Source organism: Alosa alosa, chromosome 7, assembly GCF_017589495.1.
Source record: "Alosa alosa isolate M-15738 ecotype Scorff River chromosome 7, AALO_Geno_1.1, whole genome shotgun sequence".
Taxonomy (NCBI): domain Eukaryota; kingdom Metazoa; phylum Chordata; class Actinopteri; order Clupeiformes; family Clupeidae; genus Alosa; species Alosa alosa.
Window position 1 is genome coordinate 32642352 of NC_063195.1, and position 13671 is coordinate 32656022.

Below are 13671 nucleotides of genomic sequence, written 5' to 3' on the forward strand. Positions count from 1 at the left end.
CTTACTCAGCTATCACTCGTCTGCTTTTTTTCCTCACAGTCTGTCGCTCCTCTGCAAAGCTTCTCTATCTCTCTCTTTTTCTCTTCTCTATCTCTCTCTATTATTGTCTGCAGTCTCCCAGCATTTGGTGCTGACAGTCTCTCTCTCTCACTCTCTCTCTCTCTCCTTCACCCTCCCTCTCTGTCACTCACTCTCTCTTTCTCTCTCTCATCCCTCCCTCCCTCCCTCCCTCTCTGTCATTCTCGCTCATACTATGACTCTCTCTCTCTCTCTCTGCATCTCTCTCCCTGGCAATATCTGCCTCATCCCTCTTTAGCCGAGATGCTCATGTAACGGTCGTGGTGGGTGATGAAAGTGGCACATCTGTTGGCAGAGAGAAGCTGCGGCGGTGTGAGTGTGTGTGTGTGTGTGTGTGTGTGTGTGAGAGAGAGAGAGAGAGAGAGAGAGAGAGAGACAGATAGTCAGATAGACTCATAGACATATGTGACATTGATGTGGGATCTAGCACAGGCATTTGTGTGGCCATCACATAGTTCCTGTTTTTGTGTGTGTTTAAGTGCATACATGTGTGTTTATGTGTGTGTTTATTTGAGTTAGTGTGTGTGTGTGTGTGTGTGTGTGTGTGTGTGTGTTTTAGTGTGTGTTTTAGTGTGTTTTAGTGTGTGTGTGTGTGTGTGTGTGTGTGTGTATGTGTGCATGTATGCGTGCTCTGAGAGAGATAGTCACTCCCTGGATTAAGCCACCACTCTCTCCCTCTCCAGCTAGGTCAAGTAGTGCTCTTTCTGAGCATATGTGCATAAGTGTGTGTATGTATGTGTGTGTTTGTATTCATAAATGTCTATGCAGGTCTAGATGCATGTGTTGGTGATGTATACTACACATAAGTGTGTGTGTGTGTGTGTGTGTGTGTGTGTGTGTGTGTGTGTGTGTGTGTGTGTGTGTTTGTGTAGGTCTTTATACAGGCCTTTGGCATGTGTGCTAGTGGGGGATGTACACATTTATGTGTAGCCCTTTCAGCCCATTCGGAAGGCTTAAATATTACTCAAATGGCCTCCTCAGAACCCCAGCTGATTCAACACTTGCTCAGCAGAATCGACTCACGGAGGCCAGGAGATTGCAGTGGAGAGGGAAAAACACATGATCGGTCTCCCTGTAGACGCCTTAAGAATGCACCGGACTAACCGGAGAGAAAGAGAGAAGGAGGTGAGAGAAGAGAAGAGAAGAGAAGAGAAGAGAAGAGAAGAGAAGAGAAGAGAATAGGAGAAGATAAAATGCTCTAATTCCTCCCGCTCTCTCTGTCAGTGATGGAGCAGGCAACTCTGGGCGATGCAGGCGAATCCTTGTTTTGGTGCCATAGCAACAGGGCTCGGAGAACTACCCATTAATTTGTGCTACACCCCCACACACACACACACACACCCACACACCCATACAGACACCTAGGTATGTTAAGGGAGGGAGGGGTGACAGAATTGAGAGAGAGAAGAGAAAGGTAAGTGAGACCGCATGGTGAGGTGTGTGTGTGTGTGTGTGTGTGTGTGTGTGTGTGTGTTTCCACATTAATATTCTCTGTGTTTTGATGTGTGACAATGGGGCACAGTGGTTATTGTAGTGTGTGCAGTGCAAGACTGCTCACTGTAACCTGTGCAATGTCAGTATAGATTAAACAATGAATCTCTTCTTTATCACACCCATATCACCTAAGGTTGGATTTCTGGACTAAATCGATCCTTTCCACTCTGAAATCAGCCACCAGACTCAAGTGTGCCTGCTCGGCCTGTAACTTCTAATTGGTTTGGGAATCAGTAACCTATATTAAATATAATTTATTGGAGGTCACTTTTGAGTATGGGCCAACTTTTGAGTATTATTTTTCCTTATCAAACTGCACAAAAGCATATACATAGGTTACTAACAAGAAATAATATGTATATAGAAAGGCATTGTGCTAACAAGAATAGCTAGGTTTATAAAACACTCAAAATGTAATTAAACACATGCGCGCACGAGGAGCAGATGACTTTCGCCTTTTCAAGACTGGATCAAATAACCATGCATGAAGCGACGCCTGCTGGCGAGGTTACAGAAATACATTTGACGCCAGACTAGGCTATATTTATTGAAATAATAATGGAGCAAGCTTGACTAACAGAGCACAAAACTGTGAGCACTGAACCGTGACAGGTTGCTAGGCTGAACCTCCTGGCGTAGGAAGCATACACAGCCATACACAAACACAATTAAGTAGTTTAGATGGGAACCTTTATATTGCAAGGCTATGTCTAAAAATAATACAGTTGACGACTTGTGTAGGCTACATGGGTCTTGCACTGGTGTATGCCTTCATGGTAAACCCTGCAAATGTAAGAAACTTTAAAATAATATTTTAAATAAAAGTATATATAAAAATAATATAAATATAAGTATATATAAAAATAACATGACCGGTTAGAAAGACACGGTGCCCTGTGCAACAGACTCAGACTACCCATTCATTCTTATAAGCTATAGGCGAATATTAAATTTGTAGGCTAAAAGGATTCTGGCGGTACTGGGTAATTAGGATACTCATTAACCCTACGACTTGAGTGCATATTCCTCTTATTAAAAAATAAACCTGAATAAAGAATGTGTGAGATGTGTGAGCATCTCAAGTTTTATTTTAAATGCACATATTTCCACAAGATATAGGCTATCACTGGCACTGACAGGCGGTGTTTCGCTCTAGTTGTGCATGCACGCTATACCACAGAGCGCGTCGCTGGAACATCATATGGACCACTGGGTAGCAGGGAGTTGGGAAACGAACACAACGCATCGCATTTGCGGAAGTGAGGGAGCGGGTGGGGCCTCGGTGTATGCTGTAGAGGCAGTAATGTATGAGTTGAGACGTGCGAGGCTGCCATTCTCTTAAATGAAGCGTTTTATATGACCCCAGTGGGCCGTCGCGAATTTAAGAGCCTGGAAATTTCGTTTGTCTGTTCGTCGTGTGTAAGTGTGGTCGGTCAGACTCGCATCAGCAATGTCGAGAAAACGCTTTAAATAGTTTAATTTATGTGTTGGCTCGAGACAGATTGTGTATTTAGGGTAGCAAGCGGATTACACTAATGTTGCCGTAAAGACAGCCGACGAAGCGATGTGAAACCGTAATATTGGAAATTCCTTCTGCAAACTGAGGAATAATAATGAACAACGGACAAGATATGTCTCCAGATTTTGTCTTGATGCGCCTGGTGTCCGCGGCCGAGGATGACCGCTTGGATGATAAGAATGGGAATTTATCGTCTGGCGGCGGACTGGTGGCTGGGTTCGGGCAAGAGGTCTTGGGTCATACTAATTTGAAAGGTGGGTTTGAATGCTCACAAAACCATTCGGCCAACGTCGCTCGGCATAACCATCTCGCCGCGCTGAACAATGCTCAGCAACCCAGCGGAACGGAGGCACCTGACACTGGAGCGATGGCGACCAGACCGGGGATGTCTGTTCTGCCTCCTCCCCACGGTTCCACCGAGGCCCAGGGTTACGAGTTTGCCCACAGAGGGAATATGCGGCCTCAGCTGCTGGTCTTTCGGAACATAGCTAGGGACGATGACAGTATATCGGAACACAATTCAGATGAAAAACATCAAGCAAGGGCTCATGTTGGCGATGATCAGTCATCCGGGTTTGCCGACTCAAACAGTGGCATCAATAACAATACGGTTAGTGTGGATGCTCAGCAGTGTGCTAGATGGGCTTTGCTTCCCCAGATGAAATCATCCACAATTGCCTCGGATAACGAGGAAAATGAAGTGTGCCACCGACATCGTTTGATTACAGACAAACAAGACTGGTCACCTCTGGTGGACGCATCAACCCCTCTAGCAATGATTGAATCCAAATGGGGATGTACGGCCACGGACACAAACATGCAGTTCCCCGAGGGTCCTGTGTTTGAACTGGCAAAGAAATTCGGGAAGCTGAGGGTGGCTCCGGTCTCCGAATTGTTGTTCAAGGACGGGGAACTGCCGCACTGTTCGTGTCAGAGCGTGCTTGGGTCAACAGCTGCTGGAATGGGCCAGGGAGATGACCCGACCGAGACTAGCGACGCGCTACTGGTGCTGGAGGGACTTGGGTCAGAGGAGGTGAATGGCCTGGGCATCAGCGCGTGCTCACCCAGTGACTCCGAGAGCCAGGAGAAAGAAAGGGCCTTCATGTTGCAAGGGAAAACAGACCTGGTGGAGAAAATGTCAGGTGCGTTCGCTCTCAGTTGCTGCCCCGCGGCGCTCGCGGGACAGGGAGAGGCGCGCTCCGAGGGGAGTTGCTCGGCAGCTTGTCGGGACACACAGGTGTGCTGTCTACTACAAAACAGTGTCAACCCCAGACCACAGGCCAGCCCCAGCGACACAGAGCAGTCACAAGAGGCACCAACACCACCTGGACCCCCTCCTGGTGAATCTTGTCAGGACCGGCCCAGCCAGAAGTCGAGCCCCGCGCGCCGGTCTGAAAGGAGCGTCAGTGTGCCTCGGACACTTGTCAGCCGTGGGGCAAGTGTTGGCAATGAAAAACCACACGGGAAGTCCAGGAAAGGGTCACTGAAAATTCGCCTGAGTAAACTTTTCAGAACTAAAAGTTGCAGTGGATCGAACAACCTGCTGGACAAAAGACCATCGGTGACTTACTCCATATCTTCAGCTGGCAGTTTGATGGACATGTCCAGAGCAAGTGGAGGGGAGCAAGACACTAGCAGGTACAGTATGATGAAGGATCATCTGAGAAAATCTAATTCACTCCTGTAATAGAATATATTCAACTTCAGGGTTAGCCAAAATAATGAGCCACAATAATGAGCAGGCATGTGGACTGTTAATCCCAAATGATGAGGCCTTAGGCCTTTATTTTCTATAAACATGTCATGTGTATTGCAGGCGTTTTGAGGGGTTGCCTTATGAGATCCTTTTTGCTAAAAAGAGAATCAGCAGTTCTGTATCACCACTCTCTCCTGTTGTGTTGTCTGTAGTCAGCAACAGTCTGGCTCAGTCCTCCTGTGTGCTAATCAATGTTATTGAAGTCTGTGGAGCACATGTCAGTATGATAACTGCACAGTGCACTGGGTGCCCATGCTGTAATGTGTTGTGTCCTTTCAGCCAGCCCACACTGACCAGGGCCCAAAGTACATTCTCCGCTGCCTCTTTCACTCCAATTTTCACAGGTAAGGGGACATGCTTGGTAACATATCAAGGAACCAGGAAGCACACATTTTGCTGCAAAATGGGAAAAGGGTTTTGAGTTATGAGATGAGCCTTCTGTGTCCGTTTCCTGTCTTTGTCTTTTCACCTTCTCTAACTATGCTGCCTTTTTCTCCCTCTCTGCATCTCTCTTTCGTGGGCGATCCATGTCTGATTTCCCAACTGCAACCTTTTCCAGGGGAGACGGTGTCTCTGGTGGATGTGGATATCTCTCGGAGAGGGGTGAACTCCCCGCACCCCCCCACTCCGCCGCCTCCACCGCGCCGAAGTCTCAGTCTCCTAGGTACTGTCCCTGTCTGTCCCCACTTCTCCCTTTTCTCTCTGCATGTCTTCCTCCGCACACCCACATGCGCTCTCTGTCATCTCATACCTTTGTCGTGCTGGTCTCCTCTCTTTCTCTCTCTCTCTCTTTCTATCTATCTATCTCTGTGAATTCTGACTTTTATCTCACCTAAACATACGTACATGATATTTCTGTGACTCTTGCCTCTCTTTATCGTCAATCTCCCCTTAGAGTATGTTAGTATCGCAGCACGCCTTTCTTTATTCCCCCTCTTTTTTATCTCTTCTTTTCTTTTCATCTGTTTTCACTCCGACCCACTTCCATGCAGTCATTCGGAGCCATGGCAAATTGAGACTCGGTGTAACCCTGGCAACCCGTTGCTGCTCCTCCACACTTTCCCTCTCTCTCTCCAACTCCTCTTTTTTTATCCTCTCTCCTCAAAGCACAAATGATATATACATCTCCAGCGCCAGGCCACAAATCAGGAGCTATATGCACATTTTCTTTTCGGCTGACAACAGTCGGGGGCAGATTTTTTTCCGCTGGAGTCAGGGTTTTCCGGAAATTGAGTTGAAGCATGCTCATTTCAAAAATCAGATTATGGCCTGATCTGCGATGTGTTGGAGAGAGACGGCACTGAGCACATAAACTGTGTGAGATTGAGCACTTGCGGAGGGTGGGGGGGGGGGGGGAGAAGAGCATGTGGTTGACCACGAAAGAGGATTAGCTCTCTCATCTTGTGTTCTCACTTGCGAGCCAAGTGCACGTGTGACAGCAGTGGGTTTTAGTCTGGCGTGTCTGTGACTCTGATTGTGGATAGCAGGGTGAATTGACCATGGGGGTGTATGTGTGTCCAGCTTTTTTTTGTTGTTGAGGCAGGGATGCAGTGGCTGTTTTGTTTTCCCCTGCGAATGTTTGGAGATTTTGTGACGACGCAAAGGATGCTGCGGTGTATTATTTTCATCTGTGTGTTGGGGAGTTGGCTCACCTGGTGATTTGCCATTGCTGTAAGCCCCGCTAAGCCTCTCAGTAAAGCTCTGTGTGTGTGTGTGTGAATGTGAGTGAGTGAGTGACTGTGAGTGTGTGTGTGTGGGCACGTGCAGATTTGACAGCAGCTTGTGAACCAAAACACATACCTGCACTCTCCTGCAATCCTCTGCTATGCAAATCAACAAACAAAGACTTCTTCTTGAAACCTGAGGGTAGATATATGGCAAGGAGGCCTCAGAAGTGGTCTGAACGCAGGCTAGATGCAGGCTATTGCTATTGCTATTGCTAATGATCTGTCTCTGCTTATCTGCATTTGCTGCCTTTCATTTTCAATGTTGTCAGTGATTTTCACCAGCATTCACCTCCATTACCCAATGGCTTGCTCGATCAAACCATGCATTCAAGTCAGTCCTTCCTCAATGTTGCACATGCCCAGGATCAATTCACTATTGTTTCCATGGCACAATGAACGTAGATCAACGTTGAGGAGACATGGATTTTCATTTGGGTGGTTTGCGAAACACCAATTGATGCGAATGCGGCACATGATCTGGCCGCAATTAAAATCCTAACCTCACGTGAAATTGATTGGTGGCAAATTCCTGGAAAGAATCCATGTCCGACTCAACATCGAGTCACATGTCGGAACGTTGACCTGACGGGACGTGGTGTGTGCCTGGACTAAGAGAGAGACCTCTGTGGATTGTCCTGCCCTGAACCGCTGTCCCCCACCCCCTCCTCCTCCTCTCTCCCACCCCACCCCACCCCTTGCTCTGTTTCCAGATGACATAGGTGGGCCTCAGCCTGGGCCTTTCCTAGTGAGTGTGGTGGGGGCCTCCCTGCAGTCTCTCCCCCTGCCTCTTCCTCCTCCTCCTCCCTCTCACGCCACCATCCAGCACAGTCTCAGCCTCAATGGTAAGACTCCTCAACAGAGGCACCGTGGGGTGGGCAGTGAGTCTGGCCTGGGGAGGGCAGTAAGACAGGCCTGTAGTGGAGCAGTAAGACAGGCCTGAGGTGGAGCAGTAAGACAGGCCTGTAATGGAGCAGTAAGACAGGCCTGAGGTGGAGCAGTAAGACAGGCCTGAGGTGGAGCAGTAAACAGCTGTTAAACAGCTCTCTAAAGCTAATCTCGAGAGCTAAACCTTTATGTTCAGACCCCTATATATATTAGTGTAACAAGTGTGCTGTATGACTGAAGCATTTTTCACAGTTGAAACGTAACATAAGGCAGAGCCTAGGGCCAGATATACATTGGAAGAATTCTATATGTTTCCACTATCTGAGAAAGTGGAGCCTTCAATGATTCTTTTTATGCTGACAACTCAAGAAGCCATCAGAGGACCAGATTGGTCAATTGTTTTACGCATGTAATGGGTAAAAAGTATAGATGAAATTTCCATTGAAGGCATTTTACAAAGAGGCTTTTAAATTTGACTTCTATTAAACCTGTTTCAGTGCCTCCGTTTCTATGAATACCACACAGGCACAGAAAATATGTACTGTTTGCATCATATCTAATTATAGTCCACCCCATCTACCCTTCTTGACTTTTAGAGTACTTAAAATGCTCTGCATGTATATTTCCTCCGATATGTTTTTCCAGTTATCAACATCCAGTCATACAGAGGGGAACTACAGTAGTACTAGATATTAAACAGAACTGTATGCAACAGAGTGACAGCCCGTGACACTGCAAGACGTGTTGTTTTGACGAACCTGGTGGCATGTTTTCTTACCCAGTGACAGTCGTGCATATCAGTCAGGCTCAACGTGAGATGCCACCAGCCGTGTGAGTTATGGAGCCCCAGCTGTGACATAATAGCAGCACAGAGCATCCTGCTGCAGCAGAGAGGGCTGCAGTGCAATATGGTGGCTCTTTTGCCGTCTTCATCTAGTCTTGTTTTATCTGAGGCGTATATGAGTGTGCTTTACATGCAAAACTATGGTGCTACCTACCACCCAAGAAGAGGAATGTCTCTCCGTTTTGAAATGAAGTGCTCACACTTCATTTCCGCTTTGAAATGAAGTGCGCTGCTACTTTTGAGCAAAATCAGATTGAAAAAAGATATCACTGCCTGCGTGGAATGTGCCTTTGAATGTCTAGTATGAATAAAAAATAGCCTTGCTAGTTTGCCAGTGTGGTATTATATCAGTGGCACCTAACTGACATGCCTGGTCCTTCCCTCCCCCTCTTAAACAGCTCTGACAGGGAGTTATCACACAATTATCTCCATCCTTTAACAACTGTTTTCCCCCATCAGTATCACACCGGCTCACCCTCAAGTTGCCTGAGATATAATGACGGCCCCTCATCAGATTAATCTTATCTTCTCCCCCTAATCGCGTAGCTCTCTGAATCATGCCTCCAGGCCAACGCTGCGAGTGATTTAACCTGCCAGGAGATTACCGATTATTAAGTCAGGCACAGTTCAGACAAGAAGAGCAAGAACAGGGGCTGGGGGGGTTGTTTTGTTCTCATGTGTGGCTGATCTTCTGCTCCTGTTTGTCGGGTTCCTCAGACGCTTTCCTCCGGGTGCTGCCTCACGGCGCCGCCCCGCACTCGGATGCGCCCCAGCCGCCCCGTCTGCCCCCGCCCCCGCTCCTGTGCCCCCTCAGGAGGCCCGATGCCAGCAGCTTCACTGCCAGTCTGAGGGAGCTGGAGAGGGTAAGAGCGCCACACACCCACACACTGGGTTGTCATTTGGTCAGTTCAAATGTGTCTGCCTCCTCCATAGGAAGGAGGTCTGCTTGTCTTTATGACACATGACTGATCTGTAACTCACCTCTATTACCATCAAGCTGCAGTTAATCTACTTACATGGACACATGTCTACATATACCAGTAAATAGGACAAGCACAGATTGACATCCATCAAATTATCTGGGCATAAACCATCCATACCTTCTCAGTAAAATAACATTGATGATAAAGAAATAGTGCATATCACTGTATATCAATGCATGTAAACCTGCTGTGTGAAACATATGCAGTAGAGGCTCAATCCTTCGGGATGATGGCATGTGATTGGCTGTGTTTGTCCCGCCCCCAGTGTGGCTGGTACTGGGGCCCAATGAACTGGGAGGACGCGGAGCTGAAGCTGAAGGGGAAGCCGGACGGCTCCTTCCTGGTGCGGGACAGCTCCGACCCGCGCTACATCCTCAGCCTGAGCTTCCGTTCGCAGGGAGTCACACACCACACGCGCATGGAGCACTACAGAGGTGAGGACAACACACACACACACACACACACACACACACACACACACACACACACACACACACACATACACACACACACATGCGCATGGAGCACTTCAGATGAGGCACACGTATGTATTCATGTATATGTATACCCAAGCAGTCATATACTGCCTCACTGGCCCACATACATGTAGCTGTTAAAATGTATTGATATACCCACGCACTCAGATACATAGGTCAAGGAGGGAAGGCATGTACAGTATATGGGTTAATGTATAAATGTTTGTAGTGGTGTTTCTTTGTATGCTAACCTACTCCTTACATTAATGCTCATGTGCACACACACACACACACAAAGGTGTATGTGCGCCTCTGAATGTGGCAAGCAATATGAAAGCTTGTGCTTACGCTGTCTTAATGGCTAACGTGTGTCTCAGGACCTTCAGCCTGTGCTGACGCTGTCTTAATGGCTAACGTGTGTCTCAGGACCTTCAGCTTGTGCCTTTCTTTTACTGTCTATGGCTTGTGCTGACGCTGTCTTAATGGCTAATGCGTGTCTCAGGGACCTTCAGCCTGTGGTGTCATCCCAAGTTTGAGGACCGCTGCCACTCAGTGGTAGAGTTCATAGAGAGAGCCATCATGCACTCCAAGAATGGCAAGTTTCTGTACTTCCTGAGGTCAAGAGTGCCTGGTAAGATGTTTCTTTTGGTTTATTCATCTTCTTTCTGTCCTTCTATTTTACTGTTTGTTGGTTTATTTATTTATTCATTCATTAATTCTTGACAGTAACAATAAATTCTTGAATTTCCCCTTGGGGATCAATAAAGTATCTATCTATCTATCTATCTAAATGAGTGGAAGGCTCATTACAAACTAAGTTCATTATTATTAGCAGCAGTATAATATCCATTTGTGTAATCCCGGTCAAGTTCCACGGTGGTGGTGGTGTAGACTGTAGATGGTGATAATAATAATAATAATAATACGTTTATTTTATATAGCGCCTTTCTCAAACCCAAGGTCGCTTTACATAGTAGGAAGGCAGGGAAAAACAATAGCAAACAAACAAACAATACAACAGAGACAAAGGCAGGGAAATACAATAACAAACAAACAAAACAATACAACAAAGACAAGTTATCTGTAGGAGCTATGTGTTGGGTGTGGAGGAGAAGTGATCATTAAACAGAAAGGTCTTGAGATGTGCTTTGAAGAAAGGAAGAGAAGGACAGGCACGAAGGGGTTGGGGGAGGGAGTTCCAGAGTTTGGGGGCCAAGGCACTGAAGGACCTGCCACCCAGGGTGGAGAGTCTGGAGCGGGGGATAGCCAAGAGGTTTTGGTCAGAGGATCTGAGTGAGCGGGAAGGAGTGTAAGGGGTCAAGAGGTCGCAGATGTAGGGGGGAGCAAGGTTGTGGAGGGCTTTGAAGGTGAGTAGTAGTACTTTGTATTTGATCCGGGACGGAACTGGTAGCCAATGGAGTTGATGGAGAATGGGGGTGGATGGAGAATGGGGGTGTATGCAGGTGTATGCACCTGATGCAGGTGGTGGTGTAGATGGTGATGCAGGTGGTGGTGTAGATGGTGATGCAGGTGGTGGTGTAGATGGTGATGCAGATGCCCACTCTTCCCCAGGTCTCCCGCCCACTCCGGTGCAGCTGCTCTACCCAGTGTCCCGCTTCAGCAACGTCAAATCCCTGCAGCACCTCTGCCGCTTCTCCATCCGACAGATGGTCCGCATCGACCACATCCAGGAGCTCCCACTGCCCAAGTAAGCACCTACTACAGCTTTAGAAGTCAATCAAGCATACAGTATATAATTACTCATCAGCTAGCTTCAGTTCCTTTTGGGACCGTCAAATTATCAACATGTTGAACATGCAATAAGTGCTTTTCATTTTAAATTATTTCATGTTTAGTATCTGTTCACTCATGTCATGTTTATGAATTGACATAGTTATGTCATTTGAAAGTAAAGCATATGCTTATGATAGGATCCAGTATGTTTAATGTGATCTATTTGTATACATTGCTTTTGATATTTTTCTGTACTTTTAAGTCCCATGTTATGTCCACAAAGATGCCTATTCCATTCCTATACACTTCATTCTCGCCACCAGGCCACTGATTGCCTACCTGAGAAAGTTCTACTACTACGACGCTGAGGAGGAGATGTACCTGTCAATCAAGGGAATACGCCAAGCGATGGGAGTCGAACAGGAAGCGGAGCCTCAGACGTAGCCAACAGAGGGGTCCTCACCCAAGTAATTCACAGCAGTGTACGGGGGGGGGGGGGGGAGCAATTTGTTTTGTAATTCTGTGTTAAAGTGAAAAAGTACTGGGATTCTTCTTCTGGAAGAAATGCTGCTCTTCAGATTCATTTGTGATCCACATGTCCACTGATTCGTTTGTGGGCCATACGCCCATTTATGGCGCATCCGCTGAATGAATAAATGTAAATGTAAATGCACATTTCTGCTGAAGGATTCATTCCATTTTCTTCTAAATCTACGGTAAAGCTAAAGCTTGGTTTGAAATGGGAGGTAAACATAAAAATGGCGCTTTGGCTCCTTTCATCTCCCTTTTCTATTATTAGTAACAGGTTCTTACGTATTGCATCATTATGAGCAATGTAAACACAAACCTATCCATAATCACTCAGTGACAGTGAGTGCTGCTGTTCACCAGGGAGTTTGTGGTTGGATGAGGTGAAGACGCGTCTCATAGCTTCTCTTCACCCCCCTACAGGGTACTCTGTGTGTGGAGACGTGTGATGGCAGATTGCTGCCCAGTGAAGCACAGCCTGGACCCTGCCTGTTCACCAGTCTTCCTGCGTCCCACTCCTACAATTCCTTCGGGTCGGGTCTCCAAATGGCGGCCTCCTCAGGGACTCTGCAAAAGGTCCTTCCCTCTCCCTCGCCACGGCAACCAATGAAAGCGACAGGGAGAGGGAGGCCGGTGGAATGCTGGGATGTCACACAAACAGTGCAGCACACCAGGCCTAGCTGGAGAATGGGCTTCCCAGGCGAAGCCAACTGGACAAACCCTAAAACCCAACTCAACAAAACTAAAAACTTGGACTTGGACTTCTCTCAGATGTTTGTTTTTTGTTCCCCGATGATCTGTACGTTACCTAATTCCAAGATGAGCAAAATGGACCTTTTCAAGTGAGATGATCTGTTTGTAACAGCCATCCCCTCCCTCTCTCCTCTCCTCTCTAGTACAATGCTTGTCTGTGAGTGGAGCTTGAGACTGTATATGCATCTATACCTGTGACTGGATCAGACTCAGTCTGCTCTTTTCCTCAGTCACAGCTGGTCATAGGAACAGTATTTTCAGTAAAAGAGGTTTAGAAAAAAACTCTGCCTTCAGTACTAAATTTACAGTGTGTGTGTGTGTGTGTGTGTGTGTGTGTGTGTGTGTGTGTGTCTCATGAACCTTTGATCTCAACTTTATCTATCGCAGAAAAGTATGGCATGATTTTGCTTTAGACCCATGGAGGTTCTCTCTCTTTCTCTCTCTCTCTCTCTCTCACTCTCTCTCTCTCTCTCTCTCAGGACAGGAACATTTCTTTAATGCCAAAAACTGAACTTAATCTAAATCTAAATTTATTGGGGAGCAGAATCAGTAGCATAAGTTCAATCACACAATTCAATTCAAAACAATATGAGGTTTTTTTAGCATGCCTCCATGTTATTTACTGAACGCACATTTGGCAGTAACCATCACAGGTGATAGAAACATTCCAATATTATATAAAACAGTGGCATGTCATGAATGAGACATGATGTTGGAATACACACCACTGTTCAATATTACTGAACTATTGTTAAAGGTTCTCTAAGCACGGTTGGGTGACGTCACTTCTGTTGACGTCTCAAACAAAACAGAGCTAGTTTGTCCCTCCCTCCAGTGCAACTGAAACTGTCATGAGCGCGCATCTCATCGGTGATCGGCTGGAACAGTTTGTTA

The 13671-nt window shown here is 46.7% G+C and overlaps 1 protein-coding gene across 4 annotated transcripts; it reads left to right on the forward strand.

Moving 5' to 3' along the window:
• The first annotated feature begins 2837 nt into the window (after positions 1-2837).
• socs7 (suppressor of cytokine signaling 7) lies at positions 2838-12785 on the forward strand. 4 transcript variants are annotated; one of them, XM_048247848.1, is made up of 10 exons: positions 2838-4729; positions 5127-5191; positions 5407-5511; positions 7285-7416; positions 9021-9166; positions 9552-9720; positions 10265-10393; positions 11335-11470; positions 11820-11963; positions 12448-12785. In XM_048247848.1, the coding sequence occupies exons 1-9, from the start codon at positions 3186-3188 to the stop codon at positions 11938-11940; spliced, it is 2547 nt and encodes an 848-aa protein (XP_048103805.1). In that variant the 5' UTR covers positions 2838-3185; the 3' UTR covers positions 11941-11963; positions 12448-12785. The 4 variants fall into 4 exon arrangements, with proteins under 4 accessions (XP_048103805.1, XP_048103807.1, XP_048103806.1 ...); XM_048247850.1 differs by lacking the exon at positions 7285-7416; XM_048247849.1 differs by lacking the exon at positions 5407-5511.
• Positions 12786-13671: the final 886 nt, after the last annotated feature.